General features: G+C 35.8%; 1 protein-coding gene across 1 annotated transcript in view; it reads left to right on the top strand.

Moving 5' to 3' along the window:
* Window positions 1-24,240, top strand: part of LOC150108087 (multiple PDZ domain protein-like) — an 859,697-nt gene that overhangs the window by 106,501 nt on the left and 728,956 nt on the right. The window contains exons 3-4 of the mRNA XM_090415962.1: window positions 8,961-9,095; window positions 20,403-20,747. Of these exons, the coding sequence (XP_090272088.1) occupies window positions 8,961-9,095; window positions 20,403-20,747 (480 nt within the window). The remainder of the gene's footprint in view (window positions 1-8,960; window positions 9,096-20,402; window positions 20,748-24,240) is intronic.

The following is a 24,240-nucleotide window of genomic DNA, read 5'->3' as shown; positions in this document are numbered from 1 at the left end:
AGCCAAAATACTATAAACAAAATTCTCTACAAAACCACAATAAAAAACAAAGACAAACCAGACTACAGTAAAACTATAACCATTCCCTACATTAAAGGAATATCACACAAAATAAACAGAGTACTACAAAAGTACAACCTCAAAGCCACCTTTTAACCTTCTGCAAAATTAAAAAACTTACTCAACTCATCCAAAGACCCACTCCCTCCACTAGCTCACCCTGGAGTATACCAGATTTATTGTACTTGCAACACACCATATATAGGAGAAACAGGACACACTATTCCTATTAGACAAAAAGAACATAAATGACACATTAAATATATTATGGTGAAGCTGGCCTTTCTGATCATGCTCTGAATACTTACACAGAATTGACTGGAAAACCACCAGCTGTCTACATCACACTAGAACTTGGTATGAATGGAAATTCAAGGAAGCCTGCGAGATTATCAGCAACCACCCCAATCTGAACATCAATGATGGTTTAAAAATTCCAAACACATGGAAGGTATATATTCGACCTTCCTCACCAAGAACAACTATAAACAGGACTGTAGAAAATCCAGTTGTAAATCAAAAATAGGAATTGTAATACTAAAAATAGGACATCAATTGTTTCTGAAAGAAAATCATCTAAAAGAATGTTTATTCCTGTCATTGTAAAAATAGAATTTAGCTTGATGTAAAAATTTTTATTTATTTTTTTTATTTATTTTTTATTTTTTATTTTTTTTTCACCAGAGGTCACGCCAGTAGAATAACATGTGATCAAATCATTGTTTCTCTAGCTTACAGTTAATGATGTCACTCAGCTTGTTCTGTATACTCCAGATGATGTACGCTCCAGATGATGATCTTGATGTGAAGATCGAAATGTCGGGATAATAAAAAAGTTTTTTAACACGGTTGTAAATTCCGTAAAATTTTTAAAATGAATGCTGATCACCGTGTAACCCTAAAAGAAAGGATTAAGTGTGATACCTTTTGAATGCTTGTATAACTGTGTTACTTCAACCTTGGTATCACCCGTGGGTAGTGGCCCTTCTTATAATGCATAGCATTATACATGTCCATAAGGATGTATGCATTGCCTTATGGGATAAAGGCAATTAGCCTCTATATGGAATTTTTCCTGATATTTTTTGAGGCAGTTTGCTCCCAATATAGATTTATCAGTAATCTGATATCTTTACCATCTACTCCTAATGTTTTGATGCATTCTATTAGTTGTTCATGTTATATATTGTCAAAGGCCTTTGTGTAGTCAATAAAACATAAGTAGACTTCTTTCTGCTTCTCCAGATATTTTTCTATAATAGTTCTAATGTTAAAGAGTCCTTCTCTAGTACCTTTTATTTTCCTGTAAATCAGATTGTGTTTCATTAATTTCCAATTCGATTTTATTATTATTATTATTTGTCACCTCCAGGGTGTCCAAAGACTTATTGAGGGAGGGCATCTACTTTACAACTCTGCTTCCACCATTCACAATCCACCAACTAACCACAACTACACCAATGCCATCTACTGCCGACCACCACCATTGGTGTTTCCACAGACAATCATAAACATCCATGTCCACGGCAGGATTTGGACCCGCAGCCTCTTGACTGGAGAGCGGACACGCTAACCACTCGGCCAGCCAGGCTGGCATTATTTCTAGTCTGCATGGTTAGCCTAGTGGCTGTGTGCTCCGCAACCATATGCTTGGGGAAAGAGTGTCCTAGGTTCGATTCCTGTCAGTGACGTGAGGAGCTGAAGAATCTTCCTCAGCCATAGCCAAGTTAGCCTGTCTTGGGTGTGGACAGTAGGGTTTTTTCCCCTAGTTTATCCTGGGATTTTCCATCCCACAAAACAGGCACTGGCCTTGAGAACTCAACACTACAGTAGGGCTGACCACTCTATCCTGTGAACGGTTTGAGGTCCAATGATTAATAAAACTCTTGACACCACAAGGTAAAGTAAAAGAAGGTAAAAGGAAGATGAGATGAGATTTTTAGGATGATATTTAACATAGCTTTTGCTATCTGACTGATTGTTCTGTACTCTTCACATTTTATTGTTTTAGATTTTTTAGGTATTGGTAGGAATGTTGAGTGCTTAAAATCTTTTGGTAGGTGTCCAGTTTCGTATATTTTATTACATATGTCAAGCAGTTATTTTATAGCCTTATAATTTAAAGCCTTTAGACCTCTGCCATAATTCCATCCATTCCTGGATCTTTTCTGGTTTCAATTTCCTAATTGCATTTGTTACTTCCCAGGTAAGCATAGTAGGCCCTTCCAATTTTCTTGCAATGGCTTTCATTCTCCATTAGGATGTTTCCACTGGCATCTTCAATGCAATGAGAGCCTATGCTTTCCCAAGGATTTGCTAGTTATCTTCTTAACTTTTTCATGAAGTTCTCTGGTTTGTGTTTTTTGTCCAGGTACTCAATTTCCTTACATTTGTTGTTGAGCCATAATTCTTTTGCAATCATACATTCTTTCATGATCTCCTTATTTTAGTTCTTGTATTCAGGATGATCTTTTTTTTTTTTTTTTTTTTTTTCCTCCATCATTTTCAATATTTTATCATTCATCTAGGATTTATTCATCTTCTTCTCAAATTTGGGAATTATTTGTTTTACTTTATTTTTTATGCCCTCTTTAAATTTCTGCCATCTATCCTTAATCTCATCTTTCGGTGGAATCAGGAACGTTAACAGCAGTGGATTGTGCCAGTCCTTACATTTCAAGTTGCAAATCTTAAGAGAAGATTCTTAGTTTTCAGACATGAAGAATCAATGATACCTTAAACCCTCCCCAGAGGGTTTAAGGTATCTTCTTCATATGCTATTTTCATAATATCTCTCTTACATTCCCCAGTTTCTTTCTCTTCTTCCCTGTAATGTTTCCAACCTTATCTCTGTTGCTTAAATACGACATGGTTCTCTGTTTCATGGTTTACTATTGAATGTTATGTGGTGAGGTTCCTGTCTCTTCTATGGTGACTGGCCACATCCCAATTTGTTTCGGAGTGTGTCCAGACTATGTCACATAGTTTGCTATCATGCCTTTGTTACTATTTTAAAATTAAAGTTTGGTCATCTATTAACTCTGCCATTCCAGTCTTCAATTGCAACAAGGAGGAGAAACTCTCCTTCACTACAGCATAAAATGTTGCAAAACTAAGTAAGGGTATGAGCAATAGGGACCAATTCCACCCGGCCACCAAATATTTTGATGCAACTGCTGAGTAGGTAGAGGTGCTATCCCTATTACAAATGCCTTACACCCCTCTATGCTTATAATAATAGATCGTATAAATCCATATTGTATACAATATAATGTAATTTTTCAGCTTAATTAATAAAAATGTCATTTTTCCTCTTTACAAGGCCTTGATAAGACATCACTTGGACTATTGTGTGCAGGTCTGGTTTCCTGGTTTCCATTGTGATTCTGATATAGAGTGCAAAGAAGAGTGTTAAAATGATATCAGGATTGTGTATAAGCTGATTATGAAGACAGATTGAGAATTTGTAGACTGCAGGCACTAGCAAACAGGAGAAAGGGGTGATATGATTTAGACTTACAAACTTCAGGATTTCAGTTGATGGAATTTTTCAATTTATGGAGGATGGAGAAAGGATAAGAGGGCATCCTTGGAAGCTGAAAATGAATGCTGATAAGAAGGGAGTGAGGGCTAGATTTTTCTCTCATAGGGTGGTGTGTGATTAGAATGGATTGCCATTGGATGTTGTGAGTGCAAGCAGTGTGAATGAATTCAAGAATAAGTATGATAGCTGGCGTGTTTAGGATGTGGCCTCCCTCGATGAGTCCATGACTCCGTGGAGGTCTCTCTTAATAATAATAATAATTATTATTATTATATCTAAAAATTGCACTTGCATATCTGGTAGACTGATACCTCAGGGTACTGTAACAGTCAAATAACAACTGGCATGACATACTCAACAGTAGTACTGTTACAATGGATATAAAATCCATAACAATGGGTATAGGTCATCTGCATAGTTTTTTAATAACAACACACACAAGCTTGTTATTCTTAAACATTGTTAAACTGAAATTGAATTGTTTAATATGAAAATGTTTAGCATTTTTTCGACAGTACAAAACAAATCCTGCAATTAGTGTCATGCAAATAGGATTAGGTGTAGCTGTTATTAAGTTAAAGAATCCTGGAAATGTGCACGGGATTTTATTTTAGGAGTAAAAATAATCTGCATAAAGAAGAGATAAGTTTGATATCTCCTATTTGGATATATCTCCTATGTGACAGGAAGGATAGTAAGCATGTTGCCCAGGTATGACAGTGGTGAGATGAGGCAGAGAGCAAGGATTATGAATGATGTTAGCTGAAATGTGTGAGGAGAAAGGAATACAGTTTGTTAATGTGTGGAATGAGTTTGAAGGACGAAGTGAACTATATAAGTAAGATGGACTGCATTTGAGTGGTTATGGTGTGAGTCGCTTGGAGAGACTGTTGCTGGAAGGTAGAGAAGTGAGTACAGAGAATGAATCAGATCAAGTGGGAAGTGATGTGGAAGAGCAGGAGAGTAAGACAAGAGAGATTGAAGAGGTGGTTATGAATGAGGAAGTGAGTGGCATGAGTATGGAAAATGAGAGAATAGGTGTGCAAGAGGAACAGGGAAATGGGGAGGCTCAGGGTGGACAGGAGGACACGTGAGAAAGGTGGATGCTCCAAGAGGATGTGAGAGCATGTATAGACAGGAAAGGAATGGGATGACCTGGGATCAAGAGGAAACAGTTGGAATTGAAGAGGGTTCTAAAATGAATAAGCAGAAAGAGAAATGGCCCCAGTTGAGCATGGAGAGATCACATCGAATGAGTGATATCAGTGGAACTAGCTGTAGATCCAGGAATGAGTTGTGTTTGTATACAATTACTAGAAGTGTAAGAAACATGGCAGATGAAATGGTTGCACTAATTGAATCTGTTCACCCAAAAATTGTTGAAATAAGTGAGACATGCTTAGATGAGGACGACATCCTGATAGGAATAGAGATAGAAGGGTATGATATGTTTTGTGAAAATAGAAGGGATAAAAAAGGAGGGGAAGTGCTATTGATGTCCATACATAACTCTTTGGGAATTAGTGCAAGTGGTTTTGAGGCAGTATGGTGTGAGATAGAGGTGAATGGAATGAAATACTTGGTTGGATGTTGTTATAAACCAGGTAATGTGGATGGTAGTGATAATGAAATGTATGATCAAATTAGCCAAGCAAATAGGAAAAGAGTGATCATTATGGGCGATTTTAATTATGGCAGTATAGACTGGAATGATGAGTAGCAACTGGAAGTAAAGAAAATGAGTTTCTTGAGTTTTTGAGGGATAACCACCTCAGACAGTATGTAACAGAGGGCACACGAGGATTGAGGGTCTTGGATTTGATCATCTCATCTCATCAGTGGATGTAATTATAAATGAGGTGTCAAATCACCCACCAATTGGTGAGAGTGACCATGAAGTGATTACCTGGATGGTTGCCAGCAGTGTGAGGACCTCTGTGAGAAAAGGGTATATGTGGAACTACAAGAGGGAGTAATTATGGAGAGCTCAGGAGACAGCTTGCGGGTGTAGCATGGAATGAGGAGTTAAATGAAAAAGAGATCAATGCAACTTGGGGGATTTTCAAGAACTATCTAGTAGATGCAATGTCTAAATGTATTCCAAGTGTGAGAAGGTTAAATAAGGTAGGTGTGAAATGGATGAATAAAGAGTAAGCATGCAATACAGAGAAAAGGGGCAATATGGAGGTAGCATAAGAGAAGTGGAAATAACCAATTCCATGAGGATTACAAAGACCAGGCATGGTGGATAACTTGCTTAGTAAGGATAGCAAAAGTGAGGATATGAACAGCAGTTAGCTAATGAAGCCAAAAAGAATCCTAAGCAGTTCTTTTGATATGTAGCCAGCAAAAGAAAGAATGATTATGGAAGGAAGACATTGATTGGAGAAAATGGCATAAAGACAGCTGTGCAGAAGGTGTGGTGGAGATACTTAATGAGCAGTTCATAAAGGTCTTTTAAACTTGTGAATGTGACTTCATGGGGAGATTGAGAGCAGTTGATGATGGGGTGGAGAGACTGACTGTGAGCAAGAGGTGTATGGGAAGTTGAGCAAACTTGATGTTAATAAGATTGTGGGACTTTATAATATATCACCACGTATTCTGAAGGAATGTGCCAGGGAGTTGATACCGGCCTTGACATATTTTTTTGATCCGAGTCTTGCACTGGGTCAAGTTACTAAGGAGTGCAAGATTGTGCCACTTCATAAAGGAGGTGATAGAACTCAAGCATCAAACTATAGGCTTGTCTGTGTGACATGTGTTGTGGTTAAGTTGTTGGAGAAGCTTGTGAGAACTAGGATCCAGAATTGGGTTGACAGCAATAGTATTATCTTTGATGGAGAGCATGGATTTGCTAAAGAAATGTCATGTTTTAGTAATCTACTTGCTTATTACAATAAGGTGACTGCTTCCTTGGACAGAGGAGAAGGATTCAGAGTAATATACTTAGATTTTGCAAAGGCTTTTGATAGATTACTGCATGATAAGTTGATAGTCAAACTAGAGTGAATGGTTTTGGATATTAGATTAGTGCATTGGATTGGAGACTGGCTATCTGATAGGTATCAACAAGTTGTGTATGGGGGAGCGATATCCAGGGAAAGGAAAGTCACAAGTGGTGTGCCTCAGGGGTCTGTTTTAAGGCATTACTGTTTAACTTGTATATTAATGATATTGGTGAAGATTTGGATGGAGATATTCATGTGTTTGCAGATGATTCAAAGTTGGGACAAACCATGAAAAGTAGAGAAGATGTTGTGGCCTTACAAGAAGACTTGAATAAATTGATTGATTGGTCACGGGAATGGGGATGTGAGTTCAGTGTTGCAAAATGTAATGTTTTAAAATTTGGTAAACAAAGAACGGATGCAGAATTTATGCTTGTTGAGGATATATATCGGAGGTGGTGGAAATAGCAGATCTGGGGATGACAGTGGATAAGGATCTGAAATTTATGAGACACAGTCAAAATTGTGAAGACAAAGGCTTCTGGGAATGATGCGGAGGACATTGACTTGTAGAAGTATGGAGATTCTTGTTCCATTGTATAAGGCTTTGTTAGGACATACATGGACTATTGTGCCCAGATTTGGTCACTTGGTTTTTCAGAAGGATGAAGAGATGTTGGAAAGGGTCTAGAAGCGACTGACTAAGGTAGTTTCTGTTCTTTGAAGTGTCGAATATAAGAAAAGATTGAGAAAATGCAATTTGCAGAGTCTGGTGGACAGAAGGAAGAGGGGAAATATGATACAGACCTACAAGTTAGTAAGGTGTTGTTATAGGATCAATGTTGGAGAGGTTCTATAGAAAATAGTGGGAGATCAGGGAAGAACCAGAGGTCATCCCTGGAAACTGTATAAAGAGGGGTGTGTGAGTAGGGGAGTGAAAAACAGGATTTTTTCATGCAGAGTTGCGAATGAATTGGAATGTCTTGTCTGCAGAGAATTTGAGTGTGTTTAAAGCACGGTGTGATGAACTATGTGTATGATAAAAGGACCTCCCAGATGAGTCTTTGACTCCATGGGGGTGTTGGATAATAATAATAATAAGTTTAATGCTACTTTCGTTTATAATGCGTGATCCATGTAGATGAATGATTGCAGAACTTTGTGTGTTGTGTGAATGCTCGCCCTTTTCTTGCACCTGATTGTATATTGTATCACTTTTCTGTACTTTCTTCACTTCTGACTACTAACATTACAACTGTATAATTTTTCAATTACACCCATAACTGTATCAGTGTGAAAAGCGTTTCTTTTGGCACATTGTGATATTGATTTTCAAGATTTAAAAAACATAAAAATAGATTATTGTTTTAGAAGTAGAAAGATCTTTTACTTGGTAACAATGTAAATTATATTATTAAAAAAATTATATTCTTGTTTAATCCTTTATCCCAGTGTAAACAAACAAAGTTTATACATAGTATCTTCATAATATGGCTGCTTATATATACAAGCTGTTGACTTCACATCAATTCCCTCAGTATCCCATAATGCAAAAACATTATGGGAATGGTGACTGTCACTATCCAGACTAATTTTGATCTTTGGCTATTGAGACAATCTACTAAGGTAATTGATGTGAAATCAGGTGCCTCTCTATATAAATTACCTTGTTGTGAAGATGGTTAATGCATAAACCTTGTTTTCTTACACTTGAATAAAATATTAAATAAAAATATAATTTCTTTTCAAATATAATGCACTTTTTTTTTACCAAAAAAAGTGAAAAAATTTTCTACAACTCTCTCATCCAGAGTATGTTAATAATAAAGTGATACATCTTTTTATTATTTGTGTATGGAAAACAAAACTAATGACTACCCTGCATGAAACTTGGTCCAGTTCCAACCTTTGATTTAAAGGAAAAAAATTGACTTCTCAATTTTGAACTTGGAAAAACAAATTATAACTGCTGTAATAAAGTGTTACATTAGCTGCCACTGCTAATGTACCACTTGCAAACTCTGACTCCGGAATGAGATTAGAAATCTCATCTGTGAAAAGACAAGAGCCAGGCACCAATACAACAGAACATGACCCAGGACACCTAGGTCATTCTATGGTAATGGACCTGAAAAACAGTTGCTGGTTGTATACCAACTGTTTAAAACATAATACGTACAAACTTCTTTAAATAGCAGTAGTATATCTAAAGAACAGCATTTCACATCTGTGGACATGATTGACAGTAAATGCGTTATGGATTAAGAATAAATCTAATTTTGAATGTCTTTCTATAAGAAAGACACAAAACAGCTTTCTATAAGAAAGCTGTTTTGTGTCTTGAGTTTTCAGATTTCTATATCTCCGACTAGATTGTATTACAATAACATATATTTATTTTTTAGCTGAATACTGACTGGGTACAGATAGAAGCTATAGATCTTATTAGTGATGGGTCAAGCTGGGGTTTTGGTATAACTGGTGGGCGAAGTACAGGTGTAGTAGTGAAGACAATTGTACCAGGTGGTGTAGCAGACAGAGTAAGTAATTCTTGTTTCTAACAGTGGCATCAGAAATTTATGGTACCTGTATTTCAGGTTTTTCAATTTGCATTTTTATTAAGGTAATAGGACTTCTTGATAGCTTTCCTTAACATAGTTTCACAGTTTTAAAATATTTAGAACCATGAAGGCATTGTGGTTGTTATATACAACTGTGTTTGGTGAAAGTTTGCACTTTTAACAAAACTAATTTGAACTTTTTTACACTATAACACCTGTTTTGAAAAGCAACAATGGATAAAAATCATTCTTATTAGGTAAGATGATATCCTATATTATAATAAGCCTTCCAATGAGTCAAAATGCATCATAGTTGGGACTACTCACTATCACACACAGCTCATCAGACCATGCTTAAACTTATTCATTGTTTCTGCTTTTAACACACACTCAGGCAGTCTCTTTCATTCACCGGCTATCCTCCATGCATGAAATCTGCTCCTCATGCATTCTTATACAATTTCCAAGGAATGCTTCTCTTTTTAAAAATTTCTTCCTTATTAATTTGTTAAAAAGCCTGTCACTGACTTATGTCTCAATTATATTGCCTTCCTCACTTTCTCCTAGACTTTGATATGGCATTACCTTAATTTGTCTTCATAACATACATCCTTTTTGAGGTCTAATATTACCTCACTCTTTTCTGGACCCTCAAAGCCATTATCTCCTTAAAAATCAGTGACTAAATAGGTGTGCAGCAATCTATATGTGGTGTGACCAAGGCATACATCAAAACCATAACTTCTTTACTTGTTATTATCCTTTTAATCATTTACCATACTTGTCAATTCCAGTGGTGTGGCTCCTAAATTTCATTTCTTTCTCCACTGTCATTCCTTGGTTCCTTATTTGCTCTGTCCCCCATCAGTTATATACACTGCATTATGCACTCCAAATTTCAAATTCTACATTTTACCACTCTTTGCAACACTGAATCAGTGCTTTCCTTATTTGACATCACAGGCAAATTCTTTATATCCTCATGAGAAACTACAATACACAATATCTGCTTAACTCCTCATAGATCTCTCCCCCCCCTCCTCAAATTTGAATCATCTGCAAACAACTGCATATCTCCATTTAAACCTCTTCCAGTATTATTAATATAAAAGTTAAACAATAATGGTTCTAAAAGTTATTTTCTGGGACACTGTTCCCTGATGTAAAACTTACTAACATTCATCTCACTAATCTAACCCATAAATTCCAGTTTAATTACCAGTTTTATCAAGCGACATCTATCAAATAGCTTTGCAAAATCTAAATATACTACTGCATATTCATCTTTCTCTCCTCCAATAGTTTCCTGTTGTGATATGTAACTATATTACTAAACATGACTTTCCTTTAACATACTAGTTCTGGCCATTACAGAAAATCTCACTTGTGGATCCTAGCCCTCACTGTCCTCTCTAATGAACACTTTAATCTGTCTATCTGGCTCTGAAACTCCTGAAGGTACTTCAGAATTTTGCAGAAAGTAGAAATTTGTAATGCTTATAATGATTACTAAAATGCATATGAATGTTTCAAAATTTCAATCCCAAATTGGTAAAAATCATCAGATCAACTCTATGTTGCATATAAAGTAATAAGGAAAACTTGGAATAAAAAAATCACATGTCAGAATTTTTTAACAGTTATGAATTTTATGGTCTGAATTCGAGTTGACATGAATCACTATTAGTTGCAGTGGGTAATGAAATTCATAGAAAACTACTTAAGAAAAAAAGGAAATATAGTAATCTCTCAATTATCAAACCACAGTGGGAGAGTAATTCGTTGGTTAGATAACTGAAGGTATGATTACATGTTACTGTATCAGAAAATAGATGATACACTGATCTATTCAACAATTGATTCATTGAAAGTTCATTCATTTAAAGGATGGATAATTGACAAATTCTTACAATTTTTCCAAATTCTTAACTACAGAAGAAATGTAAATTGGTCTATAGTTTGTTATCATCATTCTACCATCACCCTTATGCAATTACACAACTTTACCCTGTTTCCACTTCTCAGGAATTTGCCTTTTATTAAACAGCCATATTTATGGCATGGTCAGTTCCTTAATACATTCTCTTAAAATGTATGGTGAAATCCGATCTAGTCCCATTGCCTTACTGACATCTAGAGTGCTCAGTATTCGGAATACATCTTCTCCATTCACTTTTAATCCTTCACACTTCCTTATCCTTCTAGGAATAAAGTCTGCTTTCCAGGATTAAATATCCTCATAAAGTGATCATCAAATAGCTCAACTATGTTATCTGCCTTGGTCATGACTACTATCTCCATCCAGCAAGGTCATCTGTCCACAATAATTTTTCTTCCTACTCTCCACAAAGCTTAAGAACTGCTTATGAGTCCTCTCTTGTATTCTAATTTTTCTCTCATTTTATTTAATGGTACCAGTTTCCATGCAGCTGTTCTCCCCTCTCTTTATATGCTTTTCATACTCTTTTATATGTAATTCCTTCAATTTCCCTAATTATATACATTTTGCTTCAAATTGCTATCTTCTTTACTTGAGGTATATGATTTGCCATTGCTGTTAAGAAATTTTTCTTAACCAGCTCTAATGCATTACTGATGTCTCTTCAAATTCTTTCATCCACTGTGTTCTTAGCCAGTTTCTGAGTGTTATAATTGCATGCATTACAATACCAAAACTTCCTTCCAGCTTGATATTTCTTCATGCCTGTTGATCCCCTAAGTCAGTACCACATGCTCATTCTTACCATGTAGTCCTGACTTGGGGAAAATATGAGATCTCATTCATAATCATCTGATGTTATGGCTGAGTCCAAAAACTCTTGATCCTCATTCTCTCCACCATATAGATTTGAATATTTTTAATAGGTTAAATAGCATGCCCCCCCCCCCCCCCCCACAAGGGTGGGGCTGACAAGGCTCTAGCCTGGGGGCCTGGAATTAAAGGGCCCATCTTGTTGGGTCGGCCAGTTAAGTAAGACTAACAAAAGACAAAAAGAAACTTTATAAAATATGAATGAATATGTGCCGAAAGGGACTGCTAGCTTTTGCAATAATTTCCAACCCATTATCCATCTTTTCGGACTTATGGTTACTCTTCTGAACTTCCCATTTGAAAGGATTTACTCTTTAGTTTTCGGTTTTCGTTCGCATGTCTTGCTTTCTATGAACGGTGTTGTTTCAATGCCGATGCCACGGCGATGTTACCAGCACACTATCCTACCGTTGCTTACAGCGTGTATGCTACCGGATGCTGAGAGAATTTTATTTTATTAATAAAAGAGAAAGATTTATTTGATAGTTTTAGTTGGTTAAGATGATCTCAAGAAACTGAAAATTTTCTACAAAATTCTTTATTTGAGAAGAATTTGTCTTATTTGAATTAAAATTTTGCTAGTTAGTAAGTAAAAGAAAATCTAAAACATTTTTAGTTATGGTTTTTTGCATGAAACAAAACTTAATTATTATTTCTTTTCAGATCATACAAATTTGAGATATTAAAAATATTTAAATAAATTGCTCTCAAGCAAGCAAAGATGTTCTGGTTAAAATAAATAAAATCCCAATATCTGATTCAAAGTACAAACATAAGTCTGGAGCTCAGAAGAGGAAACTTAAATCCGAGAGAGAATCGAAAGCATCATGAGGTTGTCAATTCATAACCAAATTTTTCAAATCTGAAAACAAAAAGGACATAGTTCCCAGTACTGATCATAGTGAAGGTAATGATAATGTTTGTGACATTGAAATCCAAACAGAATATCAGTGCTTGACTTTCAACTGCCTTATGAGTTTCATGTTACATGTGAACCTCTTGCAACTGAAGAAAAGGCCACAAGTGAAAAACCTAAAGGAGTGACTATGGAAGAATATGATACAGTTGATGCTTCAGTTGCAGGCCCTGTTGAAAAATCTGATATAAAATATGATGACCCTAGTACTTGGCCTAGAGTAATCTCAAACAAGATGTGGCAAGAGATGGTACGAACTATCAGCTTTCAAGAATTCCAAAAGATTTATAAGTAGCCAAGAATGATTTAATCACCTAGCAATTTTGTGCATCGAAAATGATTTGGCTAAGCGAGTTGATTTTACTGACATTATTGATAAATTTGTGTCGACAAAAGCTAGAAAATATACTTTGAAGTAATTTTGAATATTATTATTAGTTTGTATTATGTAGATGTTGGTAGTTTTTGAAATAAATATTACGTTTGTGTTATCATTTAAACTAATTGATCCTAAACCCTGTAGCAATGCGTTGTCCTTAAGCTGAACGACAGGTAGTGGGGACCCACCAAAAATCCTGGCCTAATGGGGGCCTGATTCAGAATGTGGGAGCCATGTTGAATAGAGAGAGATAGGTAATAGATGTGATATGTAAATTGGTCTGATGATTTGTCAATGTTTTAGGATTATAAAATTTGGTTGATAAGCAAAAAAAAAAAAGAGAAATACAATAGAAAAAGTTACTAAAGGACTTTTTATAACACCTACAGAAAGTTTTTGATATATGCCAAGAAGATAGAACAAGGGATTACAAAGTGTTCTATATCAAAGACATGGGGACTCTGTTTTTTTTTGCAGGCAGAGTAGTGAATGAATGGAAGGAATTGCTAAAGGCAGCTGCAAGTATACTTTGTCATTGAGTGTGTTAGTGATATAGTGATTTTATAGATGATGCTTACTGGGCCCTTGCAATGCATTTATGGACTCCATGAGATGACTGTATAATATATTTTTAATCATTTTCTACTTCGTTGTCTGCATTTCAAATCAGTTGAGATTGAAACCTATCTTTTGGCTTTTTGTATTGTAACTTTCTTTTGCTGATTTTCTGAACAGCTCACTTGACATAAAATTCATTCCTGTCACATTGGAATGTGTTTATTAATGTGCAGCATGGAATCTGGAATTTTTTAAAACAAAAGATCTCGATTGATGGAACTGATTTTATAAAAAGAAATTCATCTGATATCCAAGCTTTTGTGTTTTATTAGTTTATTATTATTATATTTTTTTTTTCACACTCTGTTTATAAGCATAAAATCATATCTAGTATTGACTTCGTATATTTTGTCAGATGCTGTTACTTGGCTACAGTCATTATTCAGTTCTTATTAATCATATAAAATATTATTTGTATATTAATCGTTGAAGTTCTATAGACTTGCTAAGAAGATTTAAGAAAATTTTAATTGCTTATATGCCACTAAATTTTCAAAAACTTTGTAATTGCATGTCATTGTTACCATATCCTCATGTGCTCTCAACAGCTGTACAGGATACCATGATGATACTACATAATGATGTTTGAAATAGTACAAGATTCCTAGCAACAGTTCTTTCAAAATTAATCTGTTATTTGTCAAGTCTCTGATATAGTCACAGCTAACATTTCTGTTTTCTATAGCATTACTAACTGAATCCACCTAGATCAGTCATTCTCTGGGTCTTTCTGTTGACATCCTAGCATCAGACATCTGTTTTGCTAACCTTTCTGCTCAAATTCTTTTTAAGCAATCATATTCTTTTAGATGAGCTCTGCTTTACACATTCTTGAGTACTAATGATATCTACAGGACTTGAAAAAAATATGCTCATCATCATTAAAAAATGTTTCGGTTTAATTATCCATTTCATTTACATGATGCCATCTATTTCATGTTTTATGTCATAAATAGTTTTATTAGTTTACCTTATTTATTACATATGTTGGCGTATGCTGGTTATTGCAAATTCATGTTTTGTCGATTTTCATTGAATTTGTTATAATGGAATGTGACCAGCAAGAGGATTACAATATGCATGCATCATTTTATGTTATAGAGTAGTCAATTGTACTGCAAAGACAGTAGCAATTGAGCTTATTTCTTACCCAGTGATGAAATATGCAGAATTTGACCATTTATTAGTGGACATTAAAACTTGCAAAGTTGAGGAAGAAGTCTTTATTTTCCCAAAATATTTCATTTTATTGATTCTAACATAAATGTTTCTTGATTGTTTTCTGAGTCGCTGCCATGTTGTAGGATCTTACTGGCCCTCTCCATCAATGGTTCAGACCAAATCAGAATTAAGAAACACACTAATGCAGTTATATGTGTAGTCCTAATGTTTATTTATTTCAGAATTTTATGAAACTGATGTTTTAAACTTTTGTTTATAATTGCAAAGAAGAATTTATTTGCTTTTTCCATATGAGCGATTCAAATGTTAGGAGCGAAAAATGGCATTATTAATTTACAAAAAAATTAGTAATCGATCTTGTGTCACTTATAAAATGCATGAAATTTTTTCTTCACAGACTAATAAACACTATTACATAAGTAGTTAATATACATGGCGGTTCAAAATTCCATGTACAAACTTTGACGGGAGGTAGAGAACATCAAAATCAACCATATTCACATAGGAAAGCATGACCGGAAATGCCACCGGAAGGTACTAAAGGGACACAAAGATATAGAAATAACACAAGGCAGTAAGTAGCCTAAAAAACTTTATTAGGCATAACTGAACAGTTCACTAGTAGTTGGATACATAATATGGTAAACGAGGTGCATATCTGCCATCTCAGCATTCGTAAATTGACGCATGTTCTTCGTACGATGTCGAAAGCCCCAATTACTCACCTGGAGCGCTGGCGAACAGTGCCACCTATCACCTTCAGGTGGCATTTCCAGTCATGCTTTCCTATGTGAATATAGTTGATTTTGATGTTCTCTACCTCCCCTCAAAGTTTGTACGTGGAATTTTGAACCACCCTGTATTTGTTTCAACACTGCTAGCTATACAGAGTTTTTAAATTAGGCATAACATTAACAAAAGTATAAATCGACCAGATCCTGGAATAAACACATGACCGTGATATATTAGGCAACCATAGTAGAGGACACCTAGGCTAACATCTGATGAGTGAGGATATTTGCTTGACTAGTGAGCTAGCACAAAATTTTTCAAGCCTTGTTCTTATTTCAATTCCTAGTTCTTATAAAATGTTCATATTTATCCAACTTTCATGTTAAGTTAAAACTGGTTTGAAGAATATCTTGTATACTGCTAATTTAATGTGTTGCATAATTTTTCTTATTCCATATAACTTTCTTCAACTTGCACCTCACTTTATCAGCTTTGCTCATTCTGTTATTTATTTTCAAATTTAATTTGCCATTGAAGAAGAAGAGTATAAAAGTAAAGGTTGAGTCTCTTGCCTCAGTATGACAGGACTGAAACAAGTCAATGTGTGAAGATTGTTCAGGAGGAATGGTGTGCAGTTTATGGATGTATGGAGCAAATTTCCTGAATGAAAGGACTTGTATATGCCTGATGGACTGCATTTAAGAGTACTGGATCTCATAATAGCATCAGAAGATGTACCCATAACCAAGGTAAAAACTCCCTCTCTCCAGTCAGTCATCATGTAGCCTTGTTCTTCTGGGAGGTTGCCAAATGTGAAACTGTTTGTTGAACTATAAAGATGGTAATTATTATGGACTTATGAGGCATTTGGAACAGTGGCATGGCTTGAGAAGCTACAAGAAGTGGTCAGTAGTCCATGGGAAGTGATCAGGAATTGTTTGAGAGAAGCAGTATCAGACTGCACACCAATTGTCTAGAGAATATTAGTGGATATAAAGAAAAAGGTGATCAACATACTTATGAACAGTGCAAGCAAGAAGGGTGGATAGTATGGTAAGAAAGACCTAATCAGATTATAAGAAAAAATTAGCTAAGCAGGTCAAAGTAAATCCAAAAGAGTTTTTTGTTATGTAGCAAGTAAGAGGAAGAATAACTATGGAAGGATGATTTTCATCAGTGCTGAATGTAGAAAGGTGACAGAAACAAAAGAAATAGTTGAGATGCTGAGTGATTACTTTGCAAAGGTGTATCATCCAGATGGAGATTTTGTAGTTGATGTGACAGAAACTGATGTCATAATTGATGTAGATGAACAGTAGGTGCTCAGCATATTGAAAAATATCAATGCAAATACATCCCATATGCACGAATGTGCAAGAGAATTGACAGCATCTTGAAATTGATCAATCCTAAGTCAGCACTGACAAAGTTCCAAGGGAGTAGAAAGAGGATAAGATAGTTCCTGTCTTACATAAAGGTGACTCCTAGACAGAAGTAACAAATTTCAGGCCAATTAATATCTCAGGAGTGGTGGTTAAAGTATTGGAAAAATTGGTTAAAAGTAAAACCCAGCAGTTGATGAATAGGAATATGGTACTTACTCCATGATGAACAGCATGGTTTTGTAAAAGGTAAGTCCTGCCTTAGTAATTTAGAAGGGGGCTACACCATGATACTGCTGGATTTTGCAAAGGCATTTGAGAGAATACTGCATGGAAAACTATTAAAAAAGTTAAAGCAAGTGGGAATGGATATGAAATTGATAGCACTGATAGGGAGTGGCTGACAGACACACCAGAGAGTTGTATGTGGTAGAGTACTTAATTTGTATTGTGGATAAAGGCTAATGGTTGTCAATTTAATGTTGCAAAATGTAAGGTTATGCACTTTGGGATGAAAATGTTATGTACTATGTTATATAAAGGTTATATATTGATGGTACTGGACTACACGAAATTGATGAGGCTGGGACTTAGGCAGACCGAAGGCATATTGCAAAAGTTAGTAAAATAGCTCACATAGGATTGTTTGGATGTTGAACAGCACACTGACAAGTAAAGATAGAGAAGATATTATCCCTCTTTATTATTATTATTATTTAGGCCTCCAAGGAGTCAAAAGACTAATCGTGGGAGGTCCCTCCTATGAAATACAAAGTCTATCATACCACTTCTTAACCACATTGACTGTTCTCACTCTCACCACTCTATCAGGCAATGCATTCCACTGTTCAACCACCCTCTTGCTCACGGTTTCCTTTCATAAATTCCAGGGATACCCCTTGTCATCACTCCTTCCTGCTGTTCAACCAAGTGAAAGAACTCCCCAGTGTCAACCTTGTAACCACCTCTCAACAGTTTAAAAGTCTCAATCATATCACCTCTCCTTCTTCTATCCACCAAACTCTGCAGTCCACATTCCCTCAGCCGATCCCCCCCATAACTAACATTGTACAGTCTTGAAACCATCTTTGTTATCTACCTTTGTGCATGTTCCACAGTTAATTTATCCCCCTTCAAATCCTGGGGACCAAATCAGAGAACAATAGTCTTAAGTGTAGTCTGATCAGAGTCTTATACAGTGGAATGATAACTGTTTTATCTCAGCAGGTCAGCGTCCTTCTCATTATTGCAGCAATCCTCTGTGTTACCTTCACCACCTTTGCAATATGTCCCCTGAATTTCAGGTTTCTATCAATCGTCAACCCCAGATCTCTTGTCTAACCTACTTCCTCCAGTATAGCTCCTCCAATGGAGTATGCAGTGTCCCATCGATGTGTCCCAAACCTCAAGACCTTACATTTTGCTGCATTAACCTGAGACCCCCCCCCCCCATTCATTTGCCATCTGTCTAGCTTATTCAAATCCTCTTGCAGGGCTACCACATCTGCACTATTACTAATAATGCTTCCCAGCTTCGCATCATCCGCAAACGACTGAATATACCCTTGCAATCCACTGACAATGTCATTGATATAAAAGTTAAACAATATAGGTCCCAGTACTGAGTCCTGTGGGACCCCACTTATAACCCTCTGCCTCCTTGAAACTGCCCCACCATACACAACTCTCTGATGCCTATCGGACAGCCAATCCTGAATCCAGTTGACCAACCTGACATCCAAACCCATGTGCTGCAACTTAAATATCAGCTTATCATGTGGCACCCTGTCAAATGCCATTGCTAAATCCAAGAAAATGGCAGTATATGCCTTTCCGTCATCTACTGATCTTGTAACTTTATTATAAAAGGCTAGCATATTTACTACAACAACAGCGCCCATTCATAAATCCATGTTGACTCTCACAGATAACATTACCCTCATCTGCCCAATGCTGTATATGGTCTCCAAGATCTTAACAACTACTGATGACACACAAACTGGCCTATAATTAGACACTTCCAGTCTGCTACTGCCCTTATGCAATGGCACTATCTTACCTTCCTTCTATTACCTGGGCACCTTTCCCATAGCCAGACTTTCATTGAAAAGCCAGGTCAAAGGAGCTGTCAGTTCTTTAGCACATTCTCTCAAAACTAGTGGTGAAATACCATCCAGTCCCACAGCTTTACTGACATCCAGAGTACTCAGTATTTGAAACACATTCTCCTCCTGCACCTCGAACCTGCCCTATCCCTCTAATATCAAAATTTACTCCTCCAGGATGAAATACTCCAATAAAGTGTTCATTGAACAATTCCACTATGTCCTCTGCATCAGTCACTCTATTCCCATTTTTATCCCACAATGTCATTCTTCCACAATCATTTCTTCTTCTACTGTCCACATAGCTAAAAAATTCCCTAGGAGTTTCTTTGGATCTTAGGGCTAATCTCTTCTCATATTCCAGTTTCACCTTCCTTACCATACTAGTCACTCTCCTGGCCGATGTCTTATATTCTTCATGCATCTGCTCTTCACCTGTCTCCTTATATCTCTTCGATAGTCTCTTTTTTACATGCAGTTCCTGTTTAATATTTTTTAAGTTTATAAAGCTACTATGATTCTGTTGCATCTTGACTGCCATGTAGATTTTGTCACCTGGGTTTCTTGGAGATCAGGTAGTGGTTGAGAGGATTCAGATATGAGTGACCAAGCTGGTGACATTTTTTGGCATTCTCCCTATCAGTTAGGTGTGGTTTGCAAAATTTAGCCGATGGACAGAAAAGAGGGAGGACATGATAGAAACTAATATTAAAGTGGTTCTATAAGTTGTGATAGTGTGCTTAATAAGGGCATACAGACTAGATTTTTTGCTTAGAGCAGTGAATGAGTGGAATGGGTTGCCAGAATTATTTGTGAGTGCTGTGACAGTGAATGAGTTAAAGGGAAGGTATGATATTACATGTATGAAGGTTGTTGTGGTTCTTCCATGATGAGTCTTTCGACTCTATGAGCTAGATACCCTTATAATAATATTTATCATAGAATTTTGTTTTGAATAAAAAGATTTTGGTATGATTATTAGAGCAGATATTACACATAGTTGATTTTTTTCAGTATATTTGCTAAGCTATTCACTGTACTCATTTAGGTGTTTAGAAAAAAAAAAAAATTGGCATCTTTTTAAAGAGGTAAAACTGTGGAAGCAATGTTTAAAATTCATGTTTCAAAATTTAAACAGTGAATTGTTGCATTTCTTTTAGGATGGACGATTACAAAGTGGAGATCATATAATCCAGATTGGTGATATTAATTTACGGGGAATGGGTTCTGAACAAGTTGCAATGGTGCTTCGCCAGTCGGGACCTCATGTGCGTATAATTGTAGCCAGACCTGTTGAACCTACCTCTCCTAATTATCACGTCTTACATTGTAATGCTCCATTAGTTCCCACTCGCATTTTAGGAGATCCAGAAGAGATTGAAAGGCAGCTAGCTTTATATCAACAGAACCAGAATGGAATAGGTGAACAATTTCAGTATAATGATTATGGAACTCATTTTCTTTATGAAGATGACATCATTAGACAACAAGAACAAGAAAATCAGGTGAGAAGTAGATTTTCATCCTAGATATTAAAAATATTTAAGTTTTATCTCATTAATTTTCATTATTTTAGCAAGATATTTTCAATAATGTGGAAATACATCATTTCATGAAAATGATTACAATTGTGATATCTTTTGGGATTCTTCATGATAATACAGTAATGCCTCTATAAGCTGATTGTAATTTGAGGAATTTTTTTTATGTGAATACTGTTTACATAAGATTGTGAATTTGATATGTATTACTGTTGCATGTGAGTTACAGATTAGATTGCCAAACAGATTGTGTGGTGTAAGGATTAGATAATATGTAATCCTTGCTGTATAAACATAATACTTTTAAAGTCACCTCAGGTCTCTAGTAAGCAGTGTGGTCTTATACTGCAAAAAAATCATATACCACATACTAACACTCAAAACATACTCTACTATGGGATTGAACCCTATGATTTGTAGGTTCCCAGGTGTCTCTGCTCAACAGCCTTTATCAGCCTAGTTGTCTGAGTGGATAGTATACTAAATTTCTGAACAACAGGTTGTGGGTTCATATTCCATTGTGCACATAGATATCTGTGAGTGGGGGGAATTTCATCACCTAGTATGAGACAACCATGCCCTGCTTGTTACAAGTCTACAGTGACATGAAGTTCTATGTTTTGATCCCTAAAGTCATCATCAAATTCCTGATATATACCCTCAAGGAATGTACAGGATACGATAGTACTACATGAAAAATTTACACTACCTATCTGCAATTTACCTCCAATCTGTTACCTGCCAAGACTCCAATATTATCAGGTCTTATATTTCTGTCTTCTAAGGCACTTTTTACTGTATCAGTCCACCTATATCTTGGTCTTCCTCTAAATCTTTTTCCTGCCAACCTGGCAGAAAACACTTGTTTTGCTAATCTTTCCTCTCCCATAAGTGACCATACCACTTGAGATTAGCTCAAGAGGTATGGTCACTTGATCTCCTTGAGATTAGCTCAAGGAGATCATAAGTGACCATACCACTTGAGATTAGCTCTGCTAATGCATTTTTTTATGCTGACAATATCAAGTTCTTTCCTAATATCCTTGTTTTTAATATGATATTGCCATTGATGCCATCTGTTCATGCCCCCAATCTTTCTCAGGACTCTCATATCTGCGGTCTCTAGTCAACAGTGTATTGTTGCATTTCTTTTAGGATGGACTATTACAAAGTGGAGATCATATAATGCAGATTGGTGATATAAATTTACGGGGAATGCGTTCTGAACAAGTTGCAATGGTACTTCTTGTTACTTCTAACCCAGCTCTCAGATCCATAAGTTAAAATTGGTTTGAACACTGTCTTGTATACAGCTAATTTCTCTCTTATTCCATATAAATTTATTCAGTTGACTTCCTACCATATCAGCTTTGTTGATTCTGTTGTCTATTTCCATATTTAATTTACCATCTTTGCTAAAAATCGTGCCTAAGTAGCTGAAATGTTTTACTTGTTCTATAGGTTCTCCATTCACAATGCAGTTGATATTTTCGATGTTTCTGCCTATTTTCATTGTCTTTGTCTTTTTAATGCTAACCTTCATATCATATCTATTACAACAGTTATTCAATTTAGTCAGGGACTCTTGCAAACTTGTAGCAGATTTATTTAGAAGTATAACATCGTCCGCATAAAGCAAAGAGCTGAGATTAACACCTCCAATTTTGATATCATTTTGATCCCTAAAGTAGGTTTCCTAATTATCTGCCCTTTAGCACACTTTCAGTACTTAGTAGAGTAGTGGGATTCATCTCTCTCTCTCTCTCTCTCTCTCTCTCTCTCTCTCTCTCTCTCTCTCTCTCTCTCTCTCTCTCTCTCTCTCTCACACACACACACACACACAGTATGTCAACCATGCTGATTAAACTACTTTACCTGCAGAATCACAAATTCTCTTTAAACAAGAAGCCATTTTTATCACCTGGAGGATGTATGGTATTCCTTGGAAAGAATAATATTCAGTTCACTAGGATAGAATAGTATATTTTTTTTTTAGTAGTAGAGAAGAAAAAGTTTTAAGTCTAAACAACTTTTCTTAACATCAAAAAGTTTTTTTTTATTTATGTATTATTATTGCACACATCATGGGAGGACAACCCATCCTCCCATGAAAGGTAGTAAATCTATAGTACATCGTAATAAACTATAGAACAATAAACAAATATTGGTTGTAAGGTAGTAAACCTATAGTACAATAAATAAATATAAAAATCCTCATCCCACACATATACATTTGTGGGCTGAGGATTTTTATATTTATTTATTTACATAAGTCAGAAACATTGCTCAAAACTAGATATGACAATTTTTTTTTTCAAGCCACTGCAGTCCTCCAGTAGGCAAGGCTCTAGTCTCACACTAGGTGATGAAATTCATTTCTCATCTAAACACACATTCACAAAAATCCATGCCGATTCTGGGATGTGAATATACAGCCTGTTGTTAGGTAGGTGAGTTAGCCACTTGATTAGCTTAGTCAAAACATTTAAGTTTGAAACTTTATTTGCCAACTAGGCTGGCAACTTAAAAGTTTCAGAGGCAGCTTTGCCTTTGAAATGTAAAGCTGTGAAGGTATCTAAGAGCTTATAAGATTCATCATCATCAATTTCCTGATTAGATACCTACAAAAGGTGTACAGGATACCGTAATAGTACTGTGAGATTAAATTTACATCATTACTAATGTCTTGTTAATTATTTGCATTTAATTAAATTGATTTATTTTTCGCACTCCAATATTATCAGATCTTTTATTTCTGTCTTCTAGATTACTTCTTCATAAGTCCTAGATCTTAATCTTCCTTTGAGTAACATCTTGTTTAACTGGGTACCATAGCTGGCATAAAATTTCATCATGTTTTATTGTCATGGTTGTTTCTAATTTAAGCCAATGTGAAATACAGTTTGTTGACTAAGTCTCAAATTGCCTCTCCATCCTTGTTTATTCAGCAGGCACTGATTTCTTATGTGTGCACCACGTGAAGGTGAGGATTGGACTTAAGGTTAGTAACCCTAGTCAGTTTTCTGCATTCCTTAAATATTGTTTGTCAGTCATTTAGCTTTGACACTTAAGCCACCCTGCTTATAAGATTCAGCATTAGATTTGCTTTGGTACAATATCTTTGCCATTTTTTTAATGCTTCTGATTAAGTTCCCATAAATGAACTTTTAGGTAGTGTATAAATCACAAGTATAAAAGATATGAGCCTAAAAGGCTTTATCATTGCTCATCAGAAAGTATTAATAGAAAGGATAATATCTATTATTGAATTATTATTATTACCCAAGACCCCATGGAGTCAAAGACTCATCTAGGAGGTCCTTTTATCAAACAGCTCATTATACCGTGCTTTCAACACACTCAGATTCTCCACAGATACCACAATCTCAGGCAAGGCATTCCAATCATTCACAACTCTGCATGAAAAAAACCTGCTTCTCACTCCCCTACTCACACC

Source organism: Typopeltis vanoorti, chromosome 3 (assembly GCF_054136105.1).
Source record: "Typopeltis vanoorti isolate ZY-2024b chromosome 3, IOZ_Tvanoo_1.0, whole genome shotgun sequence".
In the NCBI taxonomy this organism is placed as follows: domain Eukaryota; kingdom Metazoa; phylum Arthropoda; class Arachnida; order Uropygi; family Thelyphonidae; genus Typopeltis; species Typopeltis vanoorti.
Note: the sequence above shows the minus strand (reverse complement) of the source record. Positions and strands in the feature narration are given on the sequence as shown.